Source organism: Cetorhinus maximus, chromosome 9, assembly GCF_964194155.1.
Source record: "Cetorhinus maximus chromosome 9, sCetMax3.hap1.1, whole genome shotgun sequence".
Classification (NCBI taxonomy): domain Eukaryota; kingdom Metazoa; phylum Chordata; class Chondrichthyes; order Lamniformes; family Cetorhinidae; genus Cetorhinus; species Cetorhinus maximus.
The window spans coordinates 119,055,850-119,079,298 of NC_135887.1; the positions used below are offsets into that span (position 1 = coordinate 119,055,850).

Consider the following 23,449-nt stretch of genomic DNA (forward strand, 5'->3'; position numbering starts at 1 on the left):
GACTCCCTGAAGTCTATTACTATCCTCCTTATTGTTTTGCTACTTTTCTAGGCTTCATTTGCAAACTTTGGAATTATAACTTATATACCCAAGTCATTAATATAGAATTAAAATAACATTGACTCCTGGAGAACATCACCATACACTTCCCTTGAATCTAGAAAGACAATTCACCACTACTCTCTGCTTTCTGTCCCTAGGCAATTCTGCATCCACAATGCCACTGCCCCTATAATCCCAAAGAGTTCAATTTTGTTAACAAGTTTATGACATGGTGCTTTATGAAACACCTTTTGAAAGACTATATACATCTCAGCCACACTACCCTCAACAACCCTCTTCATCAAAGAACTCATTCAAGCTAATCAAACATGATTTGCCTTTAACAAAGCAATGCTGGCTTTAATTTATTAACACATACTTTTAGAAGTGACAATTAATTTTGCCCCTGATTGTTGTCTCTAAAGGTTTCCCCAACAACTACACTTGGCAAACTGGCCTCTTATACTCGTGAACAGGGGTATAATAAAGCTTCCAGTCTCCTGCACTACCAACAATTCTAAAGAGGATTGGAAGCTTGTGGCCAGAGGCTCCACAATTTCCACTCTACTATCCTCCACAACCTAGGACACATCCTATCCGGATCGGGTGACTTTCTTTTATTCATTCATGGATGTGATTGTTGGTGGTTAGGTCAGCATTTGTTGCCCATCCTTAATTACCGTTCAGAAGGTGGTGGTGAGCCTTGAATCACTGCAATCCATGGTACACCCACAGCGCTGTTAGGGAGTTCTTTGAATACAGCAAACCATTTAAGTATTTCCTCTTTACCTATTTTTAATCATATTTAATTTCTCTACCTCCTCCTTTACTGCAACGGATTGGTAGCATCCTCTTCTTCAGTGAAGACAGATACAAATCACTCATTTAGTACCTCCACATTCACAAAAAGATATCCTTTTTGGTCCCTATGCCTGCACCCCCACATCCTTCCTTCCTTTGACTACACTTTCACCACTTGCATATTTATAAAATACTTTTAGTTTCCATTTTTAAAGAAAGAAAGACTTGCATTTATATACCACCTTTCGTACCCAAACGTGATGCCAAAATATTTTACAGCCAAAGAAGTACTTCTCAAGTTTAGAAACTGTCCTAATGTAGCAAACCAGGCAGCCATTTCGCGTACAAGCTCCTACAAACAGCAAAGTGGTAATAACCAAATTTTTGTGATGTTGATAAGAAGGAATTTTGTCCAAAATAACGGAAATATCTTTCCTGTTCTTCGAGATAGTAGTCGAGGGATAATATACGTCCACTACAAAAATGATTTTGGGCAGCTGACACTCCCAGAGCAGTACTGAGGGCAGAGGGGGACTCAGTTTAAGGTCTCTTTTAAGGCACCTCCAACAGTGCAGCACTCCATCAGTACTGCTCTGGGAGTGTCAGCTGCCCAAAATCATTTTTGTAGAATCAAGCATTAGGGAACTTCGGTATTGTGGAATTAGGAAATCAAGCCTTAGAAAACCCAAGTATCCTGGGATTAGGTTATCAAGCCTGAGCAATCACTGCTCCTGTGGTCCTGAGCGATCAGGCATTAACAAAGCAGCTCAGATAAAACAGGCCTGGACAATCCAACAATAGCCAGCCATTAGCCTTGTCCCCTCCCCAATTCCTTACGTTTTAGCGGCTTCCCTTCCGCCAGATCTGGAGCAGAAGGAGGTGCATCCTGGGAGAAAACCAAACGTTGTGTAGAGAGAGAGAGAGAGAGAGAAAAAAAAATCAGAAAGTCAGGTTGCCTGGATTTCCAGCACATCCGCCACTTCTCTTCATCTGGATTTCCAACGCATCCGCCGGCCTACTGCTCGCGCTCACACAGCACAGTGGCGCGAGGACCGCAGCTCCCAACGGCCGCCCCGCGAGCGCGAGGACCGCAGCTCCCAACGGCCGCCCCGCCAGCGCGAGGACCGCAGCTCCCAACGGCCGCCCCGCCAGCGCGAGGCATGTGACGGCCGGCCCGGCCCCCGCGAGCGCGCCGCACTCGGGGAAAATCATGGACAGGAATTACCCGACCCCCAACTTCAGCGACCAGCTGGCGCCCGGCGGACAAACGTGGCCGTACGAGCGGGCGGGCAGCGGCGTCAAGTCCAGGTAAGAAGGCGCCGAGAGACCGGGGATGAATGTGAGCCCCCTTCCCCGTGTGTGTTGTGTGTGTGTGAGAGAGAGAGAGAGAGAGAAATCAATCGGGGGCTTCGAGGCCTAGTGCTGTTAGCCCGGGGTGGGGTGTCGGGGGCATGCAACCTGTCGGTGTCCAGCGGAGGGAGAAGCCGCCTTGTTGCATAAGGAAAGTCCGAGGCTGTCGGCCGCTGCGTTTGGCTGGCCCTGGGTTAATAATTTTTTTAAAAAAAAAACCCGGCTTTTCTGCGGGTGTTTCAACTCTCCTTCCCTCGCCGATAGATTTATTGGTTTTCCCCTTTGGAGTTTGCTAAAGGCTATAACATGTGCAGGAGGGTGGGGGTGGGTTGTTGCAAAGCTGGCCTCAGATCCGGGGATCCCTGTCGATGGAACCTTGTACAAAATAGTTTTGTTTCTCCCCCCCCCCTTCAAAAAAATATAATCGAAGCAAAAACAGACTGGTTGTTTAGAAAAATTCAATACTGATTTGGTGTGCATGCAGGGTTCGAGATGTGACTTTTTTTGTTGTTAAAATCATAGTTTGCAAGAGTAGGCGTGGTCTGCAAGAACTTACACGAGTTCTTTTGCCGGGACTTATGAGTTCCCATCAAGTGCTTCAAACTTTATTAAAAAACAGCAAAATAAAAATCGAGAGCATTATTCAAATATAGCGTGGTTTGCATGTTTAACTTTGCTGTTGAGGCAAGCTTTATATTAAGTTGACAGGTTACCACGTAAAATGTATGTAGGACTGCCACGCTGCTAATTAATTACTTCCCAAAGTGTGTGGCTTTAATTAATTACATTCTGCTACTAATTATCCTTTAAGGCAGAAGTATAAAGGCTGCTTCAACCATAAACTTTTTGGACTTTTTTTTATGAAAGCACAGCAATCCAACTTCAATTCTTTTCTGTCATTAAATGGGTGCCAAGTTTTCAAAAGTAAACAGGGGCCTGATAGTAAAGAAGAAAGAAACTTGCATTTCTTTTGTGTCTTTCACAATTTAAGAAAGCCCCAAAGTAACTAACAGCCATAGCAAGGCCCCACAAACAACAATGTGACAATGACCGAATAATCATTGTTTTGGTTGAGGGCTAAATATTAGCTGGCATACTGGGGAGAATTCTACAGCTCTTCCTCGAAATAATAGTGATCCTTTATATCCACGGGAGTGGGCAGACAAGGGCATTGGTTTAATGTCTCATCCAAAAGACAGCACAACTGACAGCGGAAGACTGGATGGTCATTCTAGATTTTGTGCTCAAGTCTCTGGATTGGGACTTGAGCCCAGAACCCTATGACTCAGGTGAGATAACTGACAAAAAAGATAATACATTTGGATAAATACCTTCAGATTTTCACTAAATTGCTTAAATTGGAATATTGGGAACTTGTAAAAGTATATTGGTTCCCTTTCCCTGTAAGTTTCAAAGTAGAATACCTGTAGTCAGCACATTAATTGTAACTGCAAAATGCTATATTTCAATTCTAGAGACCATGGTTTTAATTCTAAGCCAGTTCAGATCCAGCTAACCACTCTCTCAAATTTAGCTGCTTCATATCCAAGAGGGACAAACACTTTGTTATACATCACAGTATCCTATCCTGTGGAGGAAAAATTGTTAGTGAAATCTGCCATGGCCTTTGAAGCACACATCAAGTGATGCATTGATATTGATAGTATTTGTGGAGAAGTTTATAATTTAAACCTACATGTACTTAGACTGGAAAAAAGACAGTAAGTAGGGAATAAAAGATCTAAAATAGATGATCAACTATGAAGCAGGTCCAGGTCCACTAGATTATGGTTTAAAGCTTTTTTTTAATACTCATTAGTTTTAATTTTTATTCCAGAAGATTAGTCTTTAAGTTTTTACATTGTATGCATTTCCATTATCCTGATCACTGCGTTGTAAACCAATTTTTTTTCTCATGTCTGAGTCTGTCGCTAGGATAAAGAATCTGGATTTAGTCATGTAAACCTTGGCAGTTGGCTCATAAATGCCAGATTCCTGGAATTTGAATTAAAATCAGGCGAGTGTAAAGGGAGCTTTAGAGTAGAGTTGGTGTTTTTAACTATTCTGCAAAACCTCTGCATGCGTTCTAGCATGAATGATGTGTCATGGGTTACTTAAATATTGCTATCAATTTGCTGCTCGCATGATCTTAATTTGTACATGAAGTTGCTACCACCAGTAGTTTAACCCTGGTGCTATGCATGTCCTTTGCTGAAGTTGTTTTCAAGAAAGCTCCTCTTTTCCTCAAACTTTTTAACTTGAAGGTTGAATAACTGGACCAGCCTTATAAATACTGTGGCTGCAACAGAAGGTCAGTAGCTGGGAATTCTGCAGTGAGTAACTCATCTCCTGACTCCCCATAGCCTGTCCATCATCTACAAGGCACAACTCAAGAGTGCAATGGAATACTCTCCATTTGCCTAAATGAGTGCAGCTCCAACAAAACTCAGGCTTGACACCATCCAGGACAAAGCAGCCCACTTGTTCAGCATCCCATGTACCACCTTAAAACATTACTCTCTACCACAGATGCACAGTGGCAGCAGTGTATATAATATAGAAGATGCACTGCAGCAACTTGCCAAGCCGCCTCCTACATCACCTTCCAAACCCGCAACCTCTTCCATCTAGAAGAAGGGCAGCAGAAACATGGGAACACCACCACCTGTAAGTTCCCCTCCAAGTCACATATCTTGACTTGGAACAGTAATCTGTTCCTTCGTTGTCACTGGGCTAAAATCCTAGAACTTCCTTCCTGACAGCACTGTATGTATGCCTCCACCTGATGGATTGAAGTAGTTCAAGAAGGCAGCTCATCAACACCTTCTTAAGGTTAATTAGGGATGAGCAACAAATGCTGACCTCCCAGCGACACTGGCATCCCATGAAAGAATAATCCTGCCACATCTGGGAAGATGCTTCTAAAAACCTTTTGTATTCCTGGGCATGTTGTTGTTTGAAGGATAATTCTTCCTTCATCTCTGTAGCCTCTCTCTATGTCGCAATTTTTTGTGTTACTACTTTGATCAGTAGTTTTCTAAGCTTTCCTCTAATCCCTTCAGAGCTCCACATATGCTGGCTGAGTTATTCATCCCCCTGTTTCCAACTTTAAGGTTCTACGTCACTATCTTAAGATCAAGATTTAGCACATCCACCTATTCTTAACCCATTGTTTCCTAGGAGTTCAAGCCTGTACAGATCCTTCCACCTTCAGGTTTTTGAAATGCAAGTCTTTTGTCACCTTTTACTTGCCACTTACCTCATCTCTTACTCTTGACCATGTTGTGCACTGTGAACCGTGGCTATTCACTGTAGTTTCCCAATTTAAAGGCTTTCTACAGGTGTAACGCAAGCTTGGGAAGACAGCATCTGTAAGCTGCATTATTGGGTCTTTTGCACAGTTTGAAAATTATATGCATTCACATTTTTTTACTGAAGTTCTATTGAGCTTTCATCAAAGTTGTGGTGTCAAAATTTCCTCATTTCCTTCTCTTCCCACCACCCCCATTGCACAATTAAAATTTGATTGTAAGTATTGCAGGTATTGGCTATCCCACTGCCTCCAGCACACAAGAAACATTTCTTAAAATCTCTCATGTAAATGTTTGTGCTTATTAGCTGCACTAAATTTGAAAGCATGCTTTCCTTTACCTTCTCCCCCTATCCATTACACTATTAAAATCTGATTGCAAATATTGTCTATCCCACTGCCTGCAGCACACAAGCAACATTTTTTAAAAGCCGTTGTACAAACGTTTGTGTTTATTAGCAGCACCAATAAGCATTGAAAGCATGTTTTCTTTTAACCGAGCGCCAGTGACTTTCACCAAATACTGATATTTTTAAAACTGATTTTTTATGACTATTCTTGAAGTGATCAGTTTATTATTTAAAGCTGCATTCTGGAACAGGCATTGGCTACCTTTCCTTACGACATATGCTATTATTAATGTAAAGTGTTGGTATTATTATTTCAGACTTGGATGTTTGACTAGAATCTGACCTACAAATCGTCTCAGGTTATTTGCTGGGAGACAAACATTTACTGTGTTGCCAAATGAAATTAGCATGAGGGTAAGCTCATTAAGGAGGCAGGGTCCTTTCATTTCACCCCCTGCCAATTAGTCAGACATCAAGCAAAATAATTAACTCATCTAAATTATTAGCCAAAAAACATTTGCAAAATTGCACAAGCCCATTGGGGAACTGCATTGTAAACAATTTTTTTGGATTAATTTAATATCAATCTAGCCTAAGTTGAATGCTGAAGTACTTAATACAGATAACTAGCATAAATGAAATATTAACCTGATCGTAATTTAAGGCATAATTTTTCCCTACTGTAGTTTTGCCTTGCACATCTGACAGCATTTTAGCTGCATAGTTTGTGATGGGGTTAAATTTACTTGTTATGCAATAGTTTAATCTGGGGGCAGAATTTTGACGTCGGCGTGCGGGGGCGGGCCTGACACGCGATGACGAGGGGCATGTGTCCCAACGTCACTGCGATATTTCGGTGGGCGGGCACTATGAGCTCCAATGCATACCCGCCATTAATTAACGGGCCACTTAAGGCCCTTAAGCCATTAATACACCGCAATTTTTCAGAGCCCGTGCGATTTTCAGAGTGTCGCACGGCGCAGTGGGCAAGTGGGTAGGCCACATTTTTAAAAACTTCATCCACGGGTGGGATAGGAGGGGCAAGTGGGCTCGCGAATGCTAGTTGTTAGTCATTTACTTTAGAAACTTACTGCTACTTGCTTGTGTGAACAGGAGAACTTCAAATCTCTTCAGAGCTGCTTTTACAGGAATAACAGGCTTCAGGACTCTAGAGTAAACATAATTTTTGGGCCTTGCAGGTTTCAGGTAGCCCTCCCTTACCCTGGGAATAGGGGTTGTGCTCTCCACTGGAGGCACATCCTCTGTGGAGGAAGAGAGGGCCAGAAGGGGGAGGAGGCCAGGAATCCATATTCCGCTTCCAGGGGAGCCACCTTTGGGAGGACAGGCGCAGGCACAAGGGGCGCAGGGCCAACAGGAAGTCCAAGGTTGAAGGGGCCGCAGAAGACACCACTATCCTGCTGCAAGGGTTTGCAGGCGGCGATGCAGCTACGTCAGTATGTCTGAGGTGCTGTGCCGAAGGAGGCGCCATCTCTCAAGGGAGACGGTGACTTCCATCTGTCAGATGTTAGGCCCTGAGATCATCTCCAACTGTGTGGGTGGACACCCCATGCCAGTGGCGTTGAAGGTCACGGCTGCCCTCAACTTATATGCCTCCGGCTATCTCCAGGGGTAGTATTTCCAGGGGTAGGTGGGTGAACTTTGCGGAGTCTCCCAGTCAGCTGTCCATAGTTGTCAAGCTGGTGATAGACGCTCTGTTCAGGCATGCATTGACTTTCATCCACTACCGCTTGGACGAGGCCAGCCAGGCGGAGTGAGCCAGAAGCTTCGCAGCAATTGCTGGGTTCCCCTGCGTCTAGGGTGCAATTGACAGCACACGTGTGGCCATCAAGGTGCCAGTGGGTGAGCCCAGTGCCTTCGTCAACAGGAAGGGATTCCACTCAATGAATGTGCAGATATTGTGTGACCATAGGATGCAGATTCTGCAAGTCTGTGCAAGGTACCCAGGCAGCCCCCATGAAGTATACATCCTGAGATACTCCCAGGTGCCGAAGCTCTTCAGTGCTCCAACCGGCTGGATCGATGTCTACTAGGTGACAAGAGCTATCCCCTCAAAAGGTGGCTTATGACGCCCCTCTGCCATCCAAGAACAGAGGCCGAGCAGCAGTACAATAGGAGCCATGTATCCACAAGGGCTGTGATAGAGAGAGCCATCGGTCTTCTCAAGATGCGCTTTCGATGCCTGGACTGTTCAGGGGGCGCACTGCAATACCCCTCAGATCATGTGTCACTGATAGTGGTTTCATGCTGCACTCTCCACAATCTGGCGCTGGAAAGGGGGGATGCATTGGAGGAAGAAGATGTTGATGCAGATGCTCTGGCTGCACACAATGAGTCCGAGGGTGAGCATGCTCAGGAGAACGCTGAGGGGATAGCCTTTGACCCAGGCAACGTCCAGGGAGGCAGGGACACACGGGAGGCTTCAAACCAACGGCGCCTTGATGGCCACATGTGTGCTGTCAATTGCACCCTGGGCATGGGGGAACCCAGCAATCGCTGCGAAGTCTCTGGCTCGCTCCACCTGGCTGGCATCATCCGAGTGGTAGTGAATGAAAGTCAATGCACGCCTGAATAGAGCGTCTCACACCAGCTTGACATAACTGTGGACAGCTGACTGAGAGACTCCGCAAAGCTGTTGTCCAAATTGGGTTTTGTTTTCATGGTAACACAAAATCAATGAAGGGAAGGATGTCAGTTCTCTCAGTTCCTTCACCTCCGTCGCATCTGTTCTGATGATGCCACTTTCAAAAACAGTTCCTCTGACATGTCTTCCTTCTTCCTTAACTGAGGTTTTCCACCCACAGTGGTTGACAGGGCCCTCAATCGTGTCTGGCCCATCTCCCGCGCATCCGCCCTCACACCTTCCTCTCCCTCCCAGAAACATGACAGGGTCCCCCTTGTCCTCACTTATCACTCCACCAGCCTCCGCATTCAAAGGATCATCCCCCGACATTTCCGCCAATTCCAGCATGATGCCACCACCAAAAACATCTTCCCTTCACACACACACACACACACACACACACACCCCCACCGGGTGGCATTCCGCAGGGATCCCTGGTCCACTCCTCTATCATCCCCTACACCTCAACCCCCTCCCACCTTCCCATGCAACCGCAGAAGGTGCAACACCTGCCCCTTTACTTCCCCTCTCCTCACCGTCCAAGGGTCCAAACACTCCTTTCAAGTGAAGCAGCATTTCACTTGCACTTCCCTCAATTTAGTCTACTGCATTCGTTACTCCCAATGCGGTTTCCTCTACATTGGCGAGACCAAACGCAGATTGGGTGACCGCTTTGCAGAACACCTTTGGTCTGTCCTCAAGCATTACCCAGACTTCCCTGTCACTTGCCATTTCAACACTCCACTCTGCTCTCATGCCCACATGTCCGTCCTTGGCCTACTGCATTGTTCCAGTGAAGCTCAACGCAAACTGGAGGAACAGCACCTCATCTTCCGACTAGGCACTTTACAGCCTTCCGGACTGAATTTTGAGTTCAACAATTTTAGATCATGAACTCTCTCCTCCGTCCCCACCCCTTTTCCGATTCTCTCTCTCCCCCCCCCCCCCCCCCTTTTTCCAATAATTTATATAGATTTTTCTTTTCCCACCTACTTCCATTATTTTTAAATGTATTTCCATCCATTGTTTTATCTCTACCTTTTAGTCTTTTTCGATTCCTTCACCCCACCCCACCCCACCCCAACTAGGGCTATCTGAACCTCGCTTGTCCTGCTTTCTACCCTTAATTAGCACATTCCTTAGATAATATCACCACCTTCAACACCTCTTTGTCTTTTTGTCTGTGACATCTTTTGGTTATCTCCACCTATCACTGGCCCTCTATCCAGCTCTACTTGTCCCACCCCCCTTTAAACCAGCTTATATTTCACCTCTCTTCTATTTTTACTTAGTTCTGTTGAAGGGTCATTCTGACTCGAAACGTTAACTGTGTTCCTCTCCGCAGATGCTGCCAGACCTGCTGAGTTTTTCCAGGTATTTTTGTTTTTGTTAAGGATGTCAGTGTTGGGAAGTCATGTTCATTTTCCTGTTTTGCCAAAAGAATGTTAACTCTGTCCATTTGTCTGCAAATTCCAGTTTTAATTTTTCAAATTCATTCTTTGGATATGGTTGTCACTGGGAAGGCTAACGTTTATGGCCATCCCTAGTTGTTCCGAGAAGGTGGTGCTTCTTGAACTGCATGTGGTAGTTTGAAACAACTGAGTGGCTTGCTAGGTTTCTTCAGGGGGCAGTTAGTCAGCCGCATTGGTTTGAGACTGGAGTCACATCTTGGCCGGACTGGGTAAGGATATGATTAGCCATGATTGTGGAGCAGGCTTGAAGGGCTGAATGGAATGCTCCTTTTTCTTATTTCTTAGGAAGGTTTCCTTCCCAATATAAAATTAGTGAACCAGTTGGATTTTTATGCATTTTGCCTGATTCACGGTCACTTTTACTGATAAGCAGCTTTTTATTTCCAGAATCTTTAAATTGGATTCAAATTCTCAATCTGCCATGGTAGGATTTCAGCTCGCTTTCCTGAGTTAATTTGTCGATTAAGAAACTTTAATGTGCTTTCTTATACTTTCAACCACTTTTGGTAAGTAATTGTTGTATTCAGTTGGTGAGTTCCTTTTGAAAATGGCAATAGAAGAATATTCATTTAGTGGTTATGCAGATAATATTGTAATCCACTATGGACAGGATGAGCAAGTTATCCACAATCCCGAAGGACTGCCATAGAAGGAGGAGGGCATGAAATGAAATGTAAGGTTAAAGGATTAGACTATCTGATAATGAGCTTAACATTGGTTTCTGATACTGAAACCTTGCTTTGTGATTTTACATAGGATCATAGGACTTAGGAACAGAAGTAGACCATTCGGCCCTTTGAGCCTGCTCCGTCATTCCATGAGATCATGGCTGATCTTATTGTGGTCTCAACTCCCCTTTCCTGTCTGTCCTCCTATAACTCTTGACTCCCTTATCTATCAAAAATCTATCTAACTCAGCCTTGAATAAGTTCAATGGTCCAACCACCACTGCTTTCTGGGGAAGAGAATTCCATGGACTAATGACCTTCTGAGGGAAAAATTTTCTTCTCATCTCCATCTTAAAAGGGAAGCCTCTTCCCCATAAGAGAAAACATCTTCCTGGTATCAACCCTTTCTGGTCCCCATAGGATGTTTTATGTTTCCATAAGATTGCCTCTCATTCTTCTAAATTCCATTGGGTATAGGCCCAATCTGTTCAACCTTCCTTCATAAAATAAGCCCTTCATCCTAGGAATGAGTCGAGTGAACCTTCTCTGAACTGCGTTATATCCTTCCTCAAATAAGGAAACCAAAACTGTCTCTTCCTAACTATTTTTATATTTCTAGCTAGGTTTCTCTCGTAATCTAATTCCCTTTTTATTAATTTTTTAGTCATTCTTTGCTGGCTCTTGAAATCTGTCCAATCTCTGACCTGCCACAAATCTTCGCTGAATTGTACAGTGTTTCTTTCAATTTGATGCTATCCTTAACTTCCATATTTAGCCACAGATGATGCATTCTTCTCAAATATTCTTTCTTTCTCACTGGGATAAATCTTAGCTGAGAGTTATTAACTAGCCCCTTAAAAATCTGCCACTGCATCTCTACTGTCTTATCTTTTAACCCAGTTTCCCAGTTCACTTTAGCCAACTCTGCCTTTGCACCCTTATATTTGCCTTTATTTAGGTTTAAAACATTAATCTTAGACCCACACTTCTCACCATCAAATGGAACATGAAATTCTTCATGTTATGATCGCTGTTGCCTGGAGGCTCCTTCATGTCACCCATGATTCTTGCTCTATCTTTCTTTCTTGCCACATTTATATTTTCCTTTCTGTATACTCTACATTGGTTATTCATTGGTTAAATTTGAGAATTATAAAAAAATTTCAATCTGGTTGGATCAATCCCAAGCAGCAGAAGTGCAGTTTCTGTTAGTGGGTTAATAGGTGACATTGAAGCAGTAGATACTTGTGCAGTAAGATTTTCAAAGTGGCGGTAAGAATGTGGAATTGCTGCCACATTGAGTTTGGAGCCGATTGCATTTGATACATTTAGGAGAGGCTTGATACTTATGTGGGGGAGAGGGAAGTAGCGGAGTCAGGAGTGGGAGGAGGATAATGTTGGAGTATAAACAATATACCAATTGGGCTCAATAACCTGTTGCAGTCAATTCTATGTAATTATTTGTATGTGAAGTATGAAGTGTGGAGTTTACTTCCAATATTAGGGATCTACAAAGGAGAAAACTTCATTCATGCTTTTTTTGTATTAAACTTGATGTGTATTTCTCAGATTTTGTTTCAAACTAAAATTCGGAGAACCATAATATACCTAAAAACTTTCCTGAATATCTTAAACTTGAAAAGTGTGACTCTTCAGAGATATCTTGTTTTAAAACTGAAAAGGGGCACATGATGAACCCCTTCTACTTCAAACTATCCATCTGCAAAACATAAATTGAGATCTCAACTGGTTTTTGACCAAAATTCACAACTGTTAAGTCTGTTGACAACCTGGGTTACATTTTAAAAAAGGCATGCTGACAAATGCCTCTTCTGTCTCTAAATGTCAATTCCACAATTCAGAAGTAAAATGCATCGTAACAACTTACAGAAATCAACAGAATATTTAATGACCAAACCTTTCCATTGTTTATGCTCTGCTTAAAGGAATCTATTGGACTGATGGGGCTTAATGCATTCACAGCTATTTCTTACAGTTTATTGTGATTTGGGTAAAGGATGCCATGTCATGTGTGCTCAGCCCGATGGCAGGTCCTTGGCTCATTGTCTGCTGATGCTTCATCCCAAACCATTTTCTTTGCTGTTCTTTTTTTGTCAGTGGTGGTTTGCATTGCTTACTACTCTCAGGAGGCAGGTTGTAAGTCTAGCTCAGCCAGAATGGGAGACAAACCTGTGCTGTTGGCATTATTTTAAGCTACAAGCTAGTTACTTAGCCAACCGAGCTAACTGGCTCCCCGGATGAAGGACACTAGAGTGTAAACGCTTTTGTAATAATTTTAGATTATTTCATGCAAATGATAACCTGTTTTTATTGCCTACCTTGGCATTGTTTTGGAGAAAGAGAGACAACAACAGGACTATATCCAGCATTTCTATTGTCTAGAGATACAGTATTCTAATGTTCACAGTTTGGAAAAGTAATTCAGTTTTTTAGTTTGCTTTGATTCTGTTTGCAACCGTAAAACTAGCTTCTGGATATGTTTCAAAATAAAGTTACTTAGATACATGTGATCAGTTGGGATTTTCTTTTTGACTGTGCCATATTGTGCACTACTTTGCATTTATATTTCCATGTGTATTGTTAAGTCAAACTCATCAATATTTTTAGTTTGGATCTATCCTGTAAAATCTCTTCTAGGAGTAAATTTTGCTAAGGGAGTTCTGGAAATACTGATCAGTTTTATAGATTGACTGTCAGCGCTGACAAACTGCCTGAAATGTATAGTGCCTAATGCTGAAGTTCAGATTTTTCAGTTTCTGTTCCATTGTGTAAAAAGGATGCCTTGCACTGATTGGACACTTACGTTTCTCAAATTCTTGATGTATTGCATTTCCCACTTCTTAACTATAGGACAGTTTTGTACATAACCAGGTTGGGATTTGGAAAAAAAATTCTGAGAGATGGTATAAATTATCATTTACAGAGAAGCAGATTAATCAAAGACAGTAAGCATGCATTTGTAAGGGGAAGTTACATCTGACTAACTTGACTGAATTTTTTTGAGGAAGTGACGAGGAGTGTCAATGAGGGTAGAGCATTTGATGTAGTCTACGTGGATTTTAGGATGGCTTTTGACAAGGTCCCACATGGCGGACTGATCAGTAAATTACAAGCTCATGGGATCTAAGGGAAAGTGACATTTTGGATCTGAAATTGGCTAAATGACACAAAGCAGAGGGTTATCATTGACGGGAGTTTATGTAACTGGAAAGCTGTTTCCAGTGGGGTTCTGCAGGGCTCAGTGCTGGGTTCCTTGTAGTTCATAGTATATATCAATCAGTTAGACTAAAATGTCAGGGACGAGTTTGCAGATAATATGAAAATTGGTTGTGTTGTTGATGGTGAGGAATAAAGCTGCAGACTGCAGGAAGATATCAATGGACTGGTCATGGGCAGATAAGTGGCAATTGCAATTCAACCCAGACAAGCCTGAGGTAATGTATTTGGGGAGGACAAACAAGGCAACATGGAATACACGATTTATGATATGATTTTCAAAAGTGTAGAGAAACAGAGAGAGTTGGAAGTGTATGTATACAAATGAAGAAGGCATACAGCATACTTTCTTTTAGTGGCTGAGGCCTGGAGTCTAAGAGCAGGAAGGTTATGCTAGAACAGTGTAAAACACTGGTTAGACCGCAGCTAAAGTATTGCATACTGTTCTGGTCAACATGTGACAGGAAGAATGTGATCACACCAGAGAGGGTACAGAAGAGATTCACAAGGATGTTGCCAGGAATGAAGAATTTTAGTTGAGGAAAGATTGGATTGGCTAGATTTGTTTTCTGTGGAACAGAGGAGACTGAGGGGAGATTTAATTAAGATGCATAAAATTGGGGGACCTAGATAGTGATTCGGAAAGAGGTCACTAACCAAGTATTATGACACAGCTGATGGTAAAGACCGAGTTGTTCAAATTCCAGAGGGAAACAATTTTGCAATTCACATGTTTTGAGATGCAGGCTTTGAATTTAGTAGTAATAAGACCGCCGAGTCTTGTGAGGTTTTTCTACAAAACTAAATTAAACATTTATTAATACAAGAAAGATTGTAAGCACATACATATGTCTATAAAATTACTACTAATCAAAATTTTAAGGGAACACAGTTTTGAAATACAATTGCATGGAAACTGATTAACATGCATGGAAAACTGCATGTATTAACATAGAACATTTTAAACATTATGAAAGAATTACATGGGCTGCCTATTCTCTGTACCTGGCGTTTGAGTTATTGAGAGTTAAACTTAGGAAAGAAAGCTTTATGTTGATGAAAGAAGTTAAATGCGACGGGAGAATTATTGATAAATTACATAATGCTTTTGAGTGAAGCATATCACCTATCTATTAGCACAATTAAAATGAAGCTTCTAAATTTATAAACCCCATTTTAAGGTACATTTAATGTTTTTCAACCTCAATTTAGTTTGCAAAAGTCATAATTTTAGTGAATTTATTAGAAATGGTAAATTTAAAATGCTTTGTGAAGTTGGACTGAGAATTTTTTTGGTTATAAAATTTTATATCAGGCATTAGGAATTCCATGTGGTCTTTTGTAATCATCGTTACCATGATGTAATAATGTATTGGTATTTAACTATATAGTGGAAATATTCATAATGTGTTTAACAGCTGTGCTTGTTAAGTGCCAGTTAGAATAAATCTCTTATTCTGTAAGTATGGGTGTTAAGGCATTGGATTCAGATTTAATGTGTTATCCAATCTCTTTAGTGCAACAGCTTTTTTTTACACCTACCTATAATCTGGTGATTGTTATCAGTAGTACTACTTTAGTACTTTAGCAGCTTACAATTCAGCCGCCTTGCAGAGTGAGGTATTTACAGCATTACGCATTAGCTGTGGATTTAGTTGGTGAAAGTGGTAACAGAGAAGTTCTACGCTGTGTTGCTCTTCTGCATGGGAAGTGGAATTCTTATGATGTTGCTAGCATTGCTATGTCAAAATGACTTATACAGATCTTAAGACAGCTTCTTTCAAAGTTATTTGTTCTAGAAAAACAAATTATGAAATTTGTTAGATTAGATTCCATCTTAAATAATAAAGTGTCTCCTATTTATCAGAACACACACAATTGGATCGAGAGTAGACTATATAGCCCAACGAGCCTGCTGCATCATTCAGTACAATCATGGCTGGCCTTGGCCTTCAACTCCACTCTCCTGCCCACTCCCCATATCGCTTGATTCTCAGAGAGACCAAAAATCTATACTAGCCTTAAAGGTATTCAACGATGGAGCATCCACAATCTTCTGGAGTAGAGAATTTCAAAGATTCACAACCCTTTGAGGGAAGTACTTTATCCTCATCTCAGTCTTAAATGATCAGTCCCTTATCCTGAGACTGTGCCTGCGTGTTATAGTTTCCCCCAACATATCTCAGCATCTACCCTACCAAGACCTTTCAGTATCTTGTATATTTCAATGAGTTTGCCTCTCATTCTTCTAAACAATATAGACCCAATTTACTCAGCTTCTCATCATAAGACAATCACCTCATCCCAGGGACCAATTTAGTGAACCTTCACCTCCATGCAAGTATATCCTTCCTTAAATATGGAGACCTAAATTGTGCACAGCATTCCAGATGTGGTGTCACTAAATCTCTGTGTACAGTTGCAGCAAGATTTCTTCATTCCTGTACCCCAATCCCCTTGTAATAAAGGCCAATGTGCCTTCCTAAATGCTTGCTATGCCTGCATGCGAATTTCTGTGTTCCTTGTATGAGCACACCCTGGTCTCCCTGAACATCAACATTTACAAGTTTCATACCTTTTAAAAACTATTCTGCTTTTGTATTCTTACAACCAGTGAATGACATCACACTTTCCCATATTATACTTCATCTACTCCATCTACCATCTTGTTGCCCACTCATTTGACCTGTCTATATCTCTCTGCAGCCTTCTTGTGTCTTCCCCACAGCTTTGCAAATGAGCAAACTTAGTTTACTCTGTGTCTTTTCATTTAAGCCATTAATATAGATTGTAAATAGCTGAGGTGCCAGCACTGATCTTTGTGGCACTTCACCAGTCACAGTCTGCCAACTTGAAAATTCCCTGCTAATGCCCACTCTCTGCTTTCTGTCCATTAACCAACCTTCTGTCTATCCTAATATGTTATGCCTAACTCCATGAACTCTTATATTGCCTATTGACCTTTCATATGGCATCTTATCGAATGCCTTTTGGAAATCCAGCTATGCCACATCTACTGGTTCCCCTTTATTTACCCTACTATTTACATCCTCAAAAAGCTTTAAATTTGTCAAACAGGATTTCCCTTTTCTAAAAGCATTTTGATTTAAGTGCATTGTTAAGACTTCCTTAATAATAGATTCCAGCATTTTCCCAATGACTGATGTCAGGCTAACTGGCCTGTAGTTCCCCGTTTTTCCCCTCCATCCTTTCATGAAAAGTGCTGTTACATTTGCCAACTTTGTTCCCAAATCTAAGGAATTTTGGAAAATCATTGCTAGCACATCCACTACAACGCAAGGGTATAAGCTGTCAGGTCCCAGGGACTTGTTGGATTTTAGTCCCTTAAGTTTATCCAATACTTTTCCTCTTGCTGATATTAATTACCTTAATTTTCTCACTCTCTTTAGCCCCTTGGTTACCCTCTATTTCTGGTATGCAACTTCAGTCTTCTACTGTGAAGACAGCCACAAAATATTTGTTCAATGCCTCTGCCATTTCCTCATTCCCCATGATAATTTCTCCTGTCTCTGCTTCTAAGGGACCAATGTTTACTTTAGCTATTTTACTTTTTATATACTTAAAAAAACTCTTTCAACCTGTTTTTATGTTTCTGGTTAGTTTTCTCTTGTACTCTATTTTTTTCCCTTTTTATCAACCTTCTGTTGGCCCTTTGCTAGTTTCTAAAACACACCCAATCCTCAGACTTGCTGCTGTTCTTTGCAACATTATAAGCCTCTTCTTTTAATTTAATACTTTCCCTAACTTCCTGACTGAGTCACAGGTGGGTCAGTTTTGCTGAGTTTTTGTTTTTCAATGGATGTATTTTTGTTGAACATCTTAAATTGTTTCTTTAAACGTTTAACACTTTTATTGCCATACCTTTTAGTCTGTTTACCCAATCAACCGTAGCTAGTTCTCCCCTCATATCCATGTAATTGGCTCTTTTTAAGTGTAAGGTTCCCGTTTATGATTGGAGTGAACCAAATTCCCGACTTCGCACTCGGCTTCCATTGCACTCAGGCAAGGACTCTTCTCCGTGTGTCCCTTTACTCCCTATTTCTCATCTAAATGCTGCCTCTTGGTGACATCATCTGTAAGTGCAACATGAGATGTCGACGACATCCAATTCTATCTCACCGTCAGCTCTCTCCACCCCTCCTCTGTTTTTGATTTGTAATACTGCTTGTCCAACATCTGGTATCACATGAGCAGAAATTTCCTCCAACCAAATATTGGGAAGACTGAAGCTAATATCTTCAGTCTCTGCCACAAACTCCATTCCCTAGTCACTCTCCTCCTTCTTGGAAACAGTCTTGAGGCTGAACCAGATCATTCACAAACTTGTATTGTATTTGACACTGATCTTAGCTTTTGACTACTTCCACTCCAGCATCAAAACTGCGTTCTTCTTTCTCCATGATATCCCCCAACTCCACCCCTGCCTTTGTTGACTTGAGTATTCCAGTGCTCTCTTAGCCAACCTTCCACCTTCCATCTTGCATCCAAAACTCTGTTACCCATATTCTAACTTGCATCAAGTTCCATTCGCGCATCACCCCTGTTCCTGCTGATCTACATTGGCTTCTCGTCCGACAACGCCTGAGTTTTTAAAATCCCTCCATATCTCTGTAGTTTTTTAAAATCCCTCCATATCTCTGTAGCCTCCTCCAGCTCCACAAGCTTTTGTGATCTCTGCGCTCTTCCAATTCTGGCCTTGACTGATTCCTGGGAAGGGGGGAATCTTTGCTATGAGGAAAGGTTGGACAGGTTGGGCCTGTAGCCATTGGAGTTTAGAAGAATGAGAGGTGTTCTTATTGAAACATATAAGATCTTGAGGGGACCTGAGAGGGTAGATGCTGAAAGGATGTTTCCCTTTTGTGGGAGAGACTAGAACTAGGGGACACACTTTTTTTTTAAAAAAAAGGGGTTTCCCTGTTTAAAACAGAGATGATGAGAAATGTTTTCTAGGGGTTGTGAGCCTGTGGAACTCTCTTCCCCAGAGAGCCGAGGAGGCAGGGTCATTGAATATTTTTAAGGCAAAGGTAGATAGGTTCTTGACGAATAAAAGAGATAGGGGTGGGCAGGAAAATGAAATTAGAGATAAAAACAAAAAATTACTGCGGATGCTGGAAATCCAAAACAAAAACAGAATTACCTGGAAAAACTCAGCAGGTCTGGCAGCATCGGTGGAGAAGAAAAGAGTTGACGTTTCGAGTCCTCATGACCCTTCGGCAGAACTGGTTCGACTACAGAGATATGGAGGGATTTTAAAAACTCAGGCGTTGTCGGACGAGAAGCCAATGTAGATCAGCAGGAACAGGGGTGATGCGCGAATGGAACTTGATGCAAGTTAGAATATGGGTAACAGAGTTTTGGATGCAAGATGGAAGGTGGAACGAGTTCTGCCGAAGGGTCATGAGGACTCGAAATGTCAACTCTTTTCTTCTTCACCGATGCTGCCAGACCTGCTGAGTTTTTCCAGGTAATTCTGTTTTTGAAATGAAATTAGAGCTACAATCAGATCAGCCATGATCGTATTGAATGGCAGAGCAGGCTCGCGGGGTCAAATGGCATTTTCTACAACTAATTCGTATGTTTGTACATGCCCAATTTTGATCGCTCTACTTCTGGTAGCTGGGCTATCAGCTGCCAAGATCCAATTTCCTCCCTAAACCTAGCTGCCTCCCACCTCCTACAGGCACTCATAAAACCTATCAGTCTGCCATAATATTTCCTTGTGATGTTTGGTGCCAAATTGTTAACTGGTGACCGCTCCTGTGAAATGCTTTGGGATGGTTTGAAATGTTAAGGGAATTAAAGAAGTGCAAGTTATTAGCATAGTAAAACATCCAAAGGTGCTCCACAGGAACATTACAAAAACACCTAGGGAGTGCTGTACTGTTGGAGGTGTAATCTTTTGGATGGGACATTAAACTGAGGCCCCATCTTCCCTCAGGTGGACAGAAAAGATCCCACATTGCGATTTAGAAAAAGAGCAGTGGAGATACCCTGGGTGTACTGGCTGATATTTAACCCTCAATCAGCATCTTAAAAAGCGGATTATCTTGCCATTATTACATTGCTGTTTGTGGGATCTTGCTCTGCACAAATTGGCTGCTGTGGACCCTGCATAGCAACAGTGAACACACTTCAAAATACTTCATTTGGCTACAAAGTGCTTCTTGAGCGTCTTGGGTGAGAAAGAAAAGTAGGGAGATGGATAGGCTTGGAGATGGAGTTTCAGAGGGAAGAGCTCAGGCAGTTGAATGCTCGCCAATGGTAGAGCGATTAAAATCGGGGATTTGCAAAAAGCCAGAATTGTAGTAGTGCAGATATCTCGGAGGGTTGTAGGGCTAGAGGAGGTTGGAGAGTGGGAGGGGCAAAGCTGTGGAGGAATTTGAAAACAAGCATGAGAAATTTAAAATTCAGGTGTTGCTGGACTCGGAGCCAGTATTATTGGTCAATGAGCATAGAGGAGATTGGTGAAAGGGACTTGATGTAGATTTTAAGGATACAGGCAGCTGAGTTTTGGATAAGCTCAAGTTTATGCAGGAAGATGGGAGGCTGGTCAGGAAACAATTACATACGAACATACAAATTATGAGGAGGAGTAGGCCCCTCAAACCTGCTCCGTCATTCAATAAGATCATGGCTGATCTGATTATAACCTCAACTCCACATTCCTGCCTATTCCTGATAACCTTTCACCACCTTGCTTATCAAGAATCTACCTAGCTCTACCTTAAAAATATTCAAAGACTCTGGAAGCTCTTCCTCAAAAGGCAGTGGAATCAAAGACTCTCAACCCTCTGAGAGAAAAAATTTCTCCATCTCTGTCTTAAATGAGCAACCCCTTATTTTTATACAGTGACCCCTAGTTCTAGGTTCTCCAACAAGAGGAAACATCCTCTCCACATCCACCCTGTCAAGACTCCTCAGGATCTGAAAGGTTTCAATCAGGTTGCCTCTTACTCTTCTAAACTCCTGAAATCTGGGCCTGAGGGTTTTTACACATTATCTTCATCCAAAAGTTTTTTTTTTTTGCTCTCTCTCCTATATCTACACATTCTTATTCTCCTGCCAATTTCCTCACCTCTCCTAAAGCTTTTGACCGTTTGCTGGGACATGGGCGGGGTGTTCGCACAACCCCCTGGTGACTGCCCAAGCCTGAACATGGCACCTCAATTACATGCCAGCCACTCACTGAGCTGTGAGTGAGAAGAGGGAAGGATGGGGTTAAATAGGTCAAATAATCAAACCAAATCCATTCGGTTCAGGGCAGTTTAAAATTTAAACATTTGTCTAACTAAAAGCAAAACTCTGCCACCATCTTGCTAACAAACTTTCTCTTCCTAGGTCTTGAGGCCCCCATCAGTAAATATAAATTCACACACAATCTCTCCCTCTCTCACTCTCAATACTACTCGCTCGCTCGCGCGCTCTCTCACAAAAAACACATCCTGTAAAAGGCTGAAAATTGAACATAGAAAAGTAATTCTGCACAATTCAAGGCACTCTGCATGTAATGAAATCACATCTTAAGAGTTTGGCTGAGAAGAAACTACACACCTGAGAGAAACCGGAAAGCCAAGAGGCTTTTCAGAGGGCCAGTAGTGGCTGTACACTGAATCCTGCTTTAAGAACCCCCTAACCCTCCTAAGTCAGCAAGTAATTAGAAAATGATAACATTCTATTAGCTTTATTGCAAGGAGAATTGAATACAAAAGTAGGGAAGTTAAGCTTCAGCTGTACAGGGCACTGGTGAGACCACATCTGGAGTACTGTGTATAGCATTGGCCAATAATACAAGCTGAGCCTGTCCAATCCTTCCTCTTAAGACAACCTGCCCATTCCTGGTACTAGTCTAGTAAACCTTCTCCGAACTGTTTCTAATGCATTTACATCCTTTCTTAAATAAAGAGACCAATACTATACACAGTACTCCAGATGTGATCTTACCAGTGCCCTGTACAGCTGATGCTTAACCTCCCTACTTTTGTATTCAATTCCCTCGCAATAAAGCTAATAGAATGTTATAGGTTCCTAATTACTTGCTGTACCTGCATACTATCCTTTTGTGAATCATGCACTAGGACACCCAGATCCCTCTGAATCTGAGCTCAGTAATCTCTCACCACTTAGTATGCTTCTTTTTCATTCTTCCTACCAAAATGGCCAGTTTAACATTTGCCCACTCTGTACTCCATTTGCCAGATCTTTGCCTGCTCACTTAACCTGTGTCCCTGTGTAGCCTCCTTACATCCTCTTCACAACTTACTTTCCTACCTACCTTTGTGCCATCAGCAAATTCAGCATACCTTCGATCCCTTCATCCAAATTCTAAAAAGTTGTGGCCCCACACTGATCTCTGTGGATGCCACTCATTACATCCTGCCATCCAGTAAAAGACCCATTTATGCCAACTGTTTCCTGTTAGCTAGCCAATCTCCTATATGTGTCAATATGTCAGCCCCCTACACCAGGACCTTTTATTTTCTGCAATAACCTTTGATGTGGTACTTTATCAAATGGCATCTAGAAATCTAAGTACAGTGCATCCACCAGAAAATCTAAATACAGTACATCCACTGGTTCCCCTTTATCCACAGCACATGTGACTCCTTCAAAGAACTCCAATAAATTGGTTAAACATGATTTCCCTTTCACAAAACCATGTTGACTCTGCCTGATTCCCTTGAATTTGTCTATGACGTCTTTAATAATAGCTTCTAACATTTTCCCCATGACAGATGTTAAACTAACTGGCCTGTAGTTTCCTGCTTTCTGCCTTCCTCTCTTTTTGAATAAAGGAGTTACATTGGCTATTTCCCAATCTGGAACTTCCTCGAATCTAGGGAATTTTGGAAAATTAAAACCAACACATCAACTATCTCACTAGCCACTTTAAGACCCTAGGATGAAGTCCATCAGGACCCGGGGACTTGTCAGCCCACAGCTCTAACAATTTGCTCAGTGCCACTTCCCTGGTGACTGTAATTTTCTTGAGATCTTCCCTCCCTTCCAATTTCTGACGTACAGCTATTTCTGGGATGCTACTTGTATCCCCAATAGCAAAGACCGTTGCAAAATACCTGTTCCATTCATCTGCCATCTTCTTACTTTCCATTATTAATTCCCCAAACTCACTTTCTATAGCACTAATGCTCACTTTGTTAACTCTTTTCTTATTTAAAGATTTGTACAAACTATTCCTATCTGCCATTATACTTCTAGCTAGTTTTCTCTCGTGCTCAATTAGAATAGTCAAGCCCTGAGGTAACAAAGGCATGGATGAGGAATGCTGATGCAGATGTGGAGATGAGCGATGCTACAGAGGTAGAATTAGACTGTTTTGGTGATGTAGTGGATATGTGTTCGAAAGCCCATCTTGGGATGAACTATGATGCCTAGATTGGAAATGCTCTTAGTTCAGCCTCAGTAAGCAGGGAGATTAATTGAGTCAGTGGCAAAGGAATGGAGGTTGTGAATAGGACTGAAGACAATGCCTTCTGTCTTCTCAATATTTCTTATTGGAACTGGATGGCAATCAGCATGACGGATCAGAGAGAACAGAT

The 23,449-nt window shown here is 42.0% G+C and overlaps 1 protein-coding gene across 2 annotated transcripts in view; it reads left to right on the plus strand.

The window, feature by feature from the left end:
* Positions 1-1,748: 1,748 nt before the first annotated feature.
* qser1 (glutamine and serine rich 1) overlaps positions 1,749-23,449 on the plus strand; it is a 126,811-nt gene continuing 105,110 nt past the window's right edge. For both annotated transcript variants that reach the window (XM_078549453.1, XM_078549454.1), the window contains exon 1: positions 1,749-2,151. In XM_078549453.1, coding sequence (XP_078405579.1) covers positions 2,054-2,151 — 98 coding nt within the window. In that variant the 5' untranslated portion in view covers positions 1,749-2,053. The remainder of the gene's footprint in view (positions 2,152-23,449) is intronic.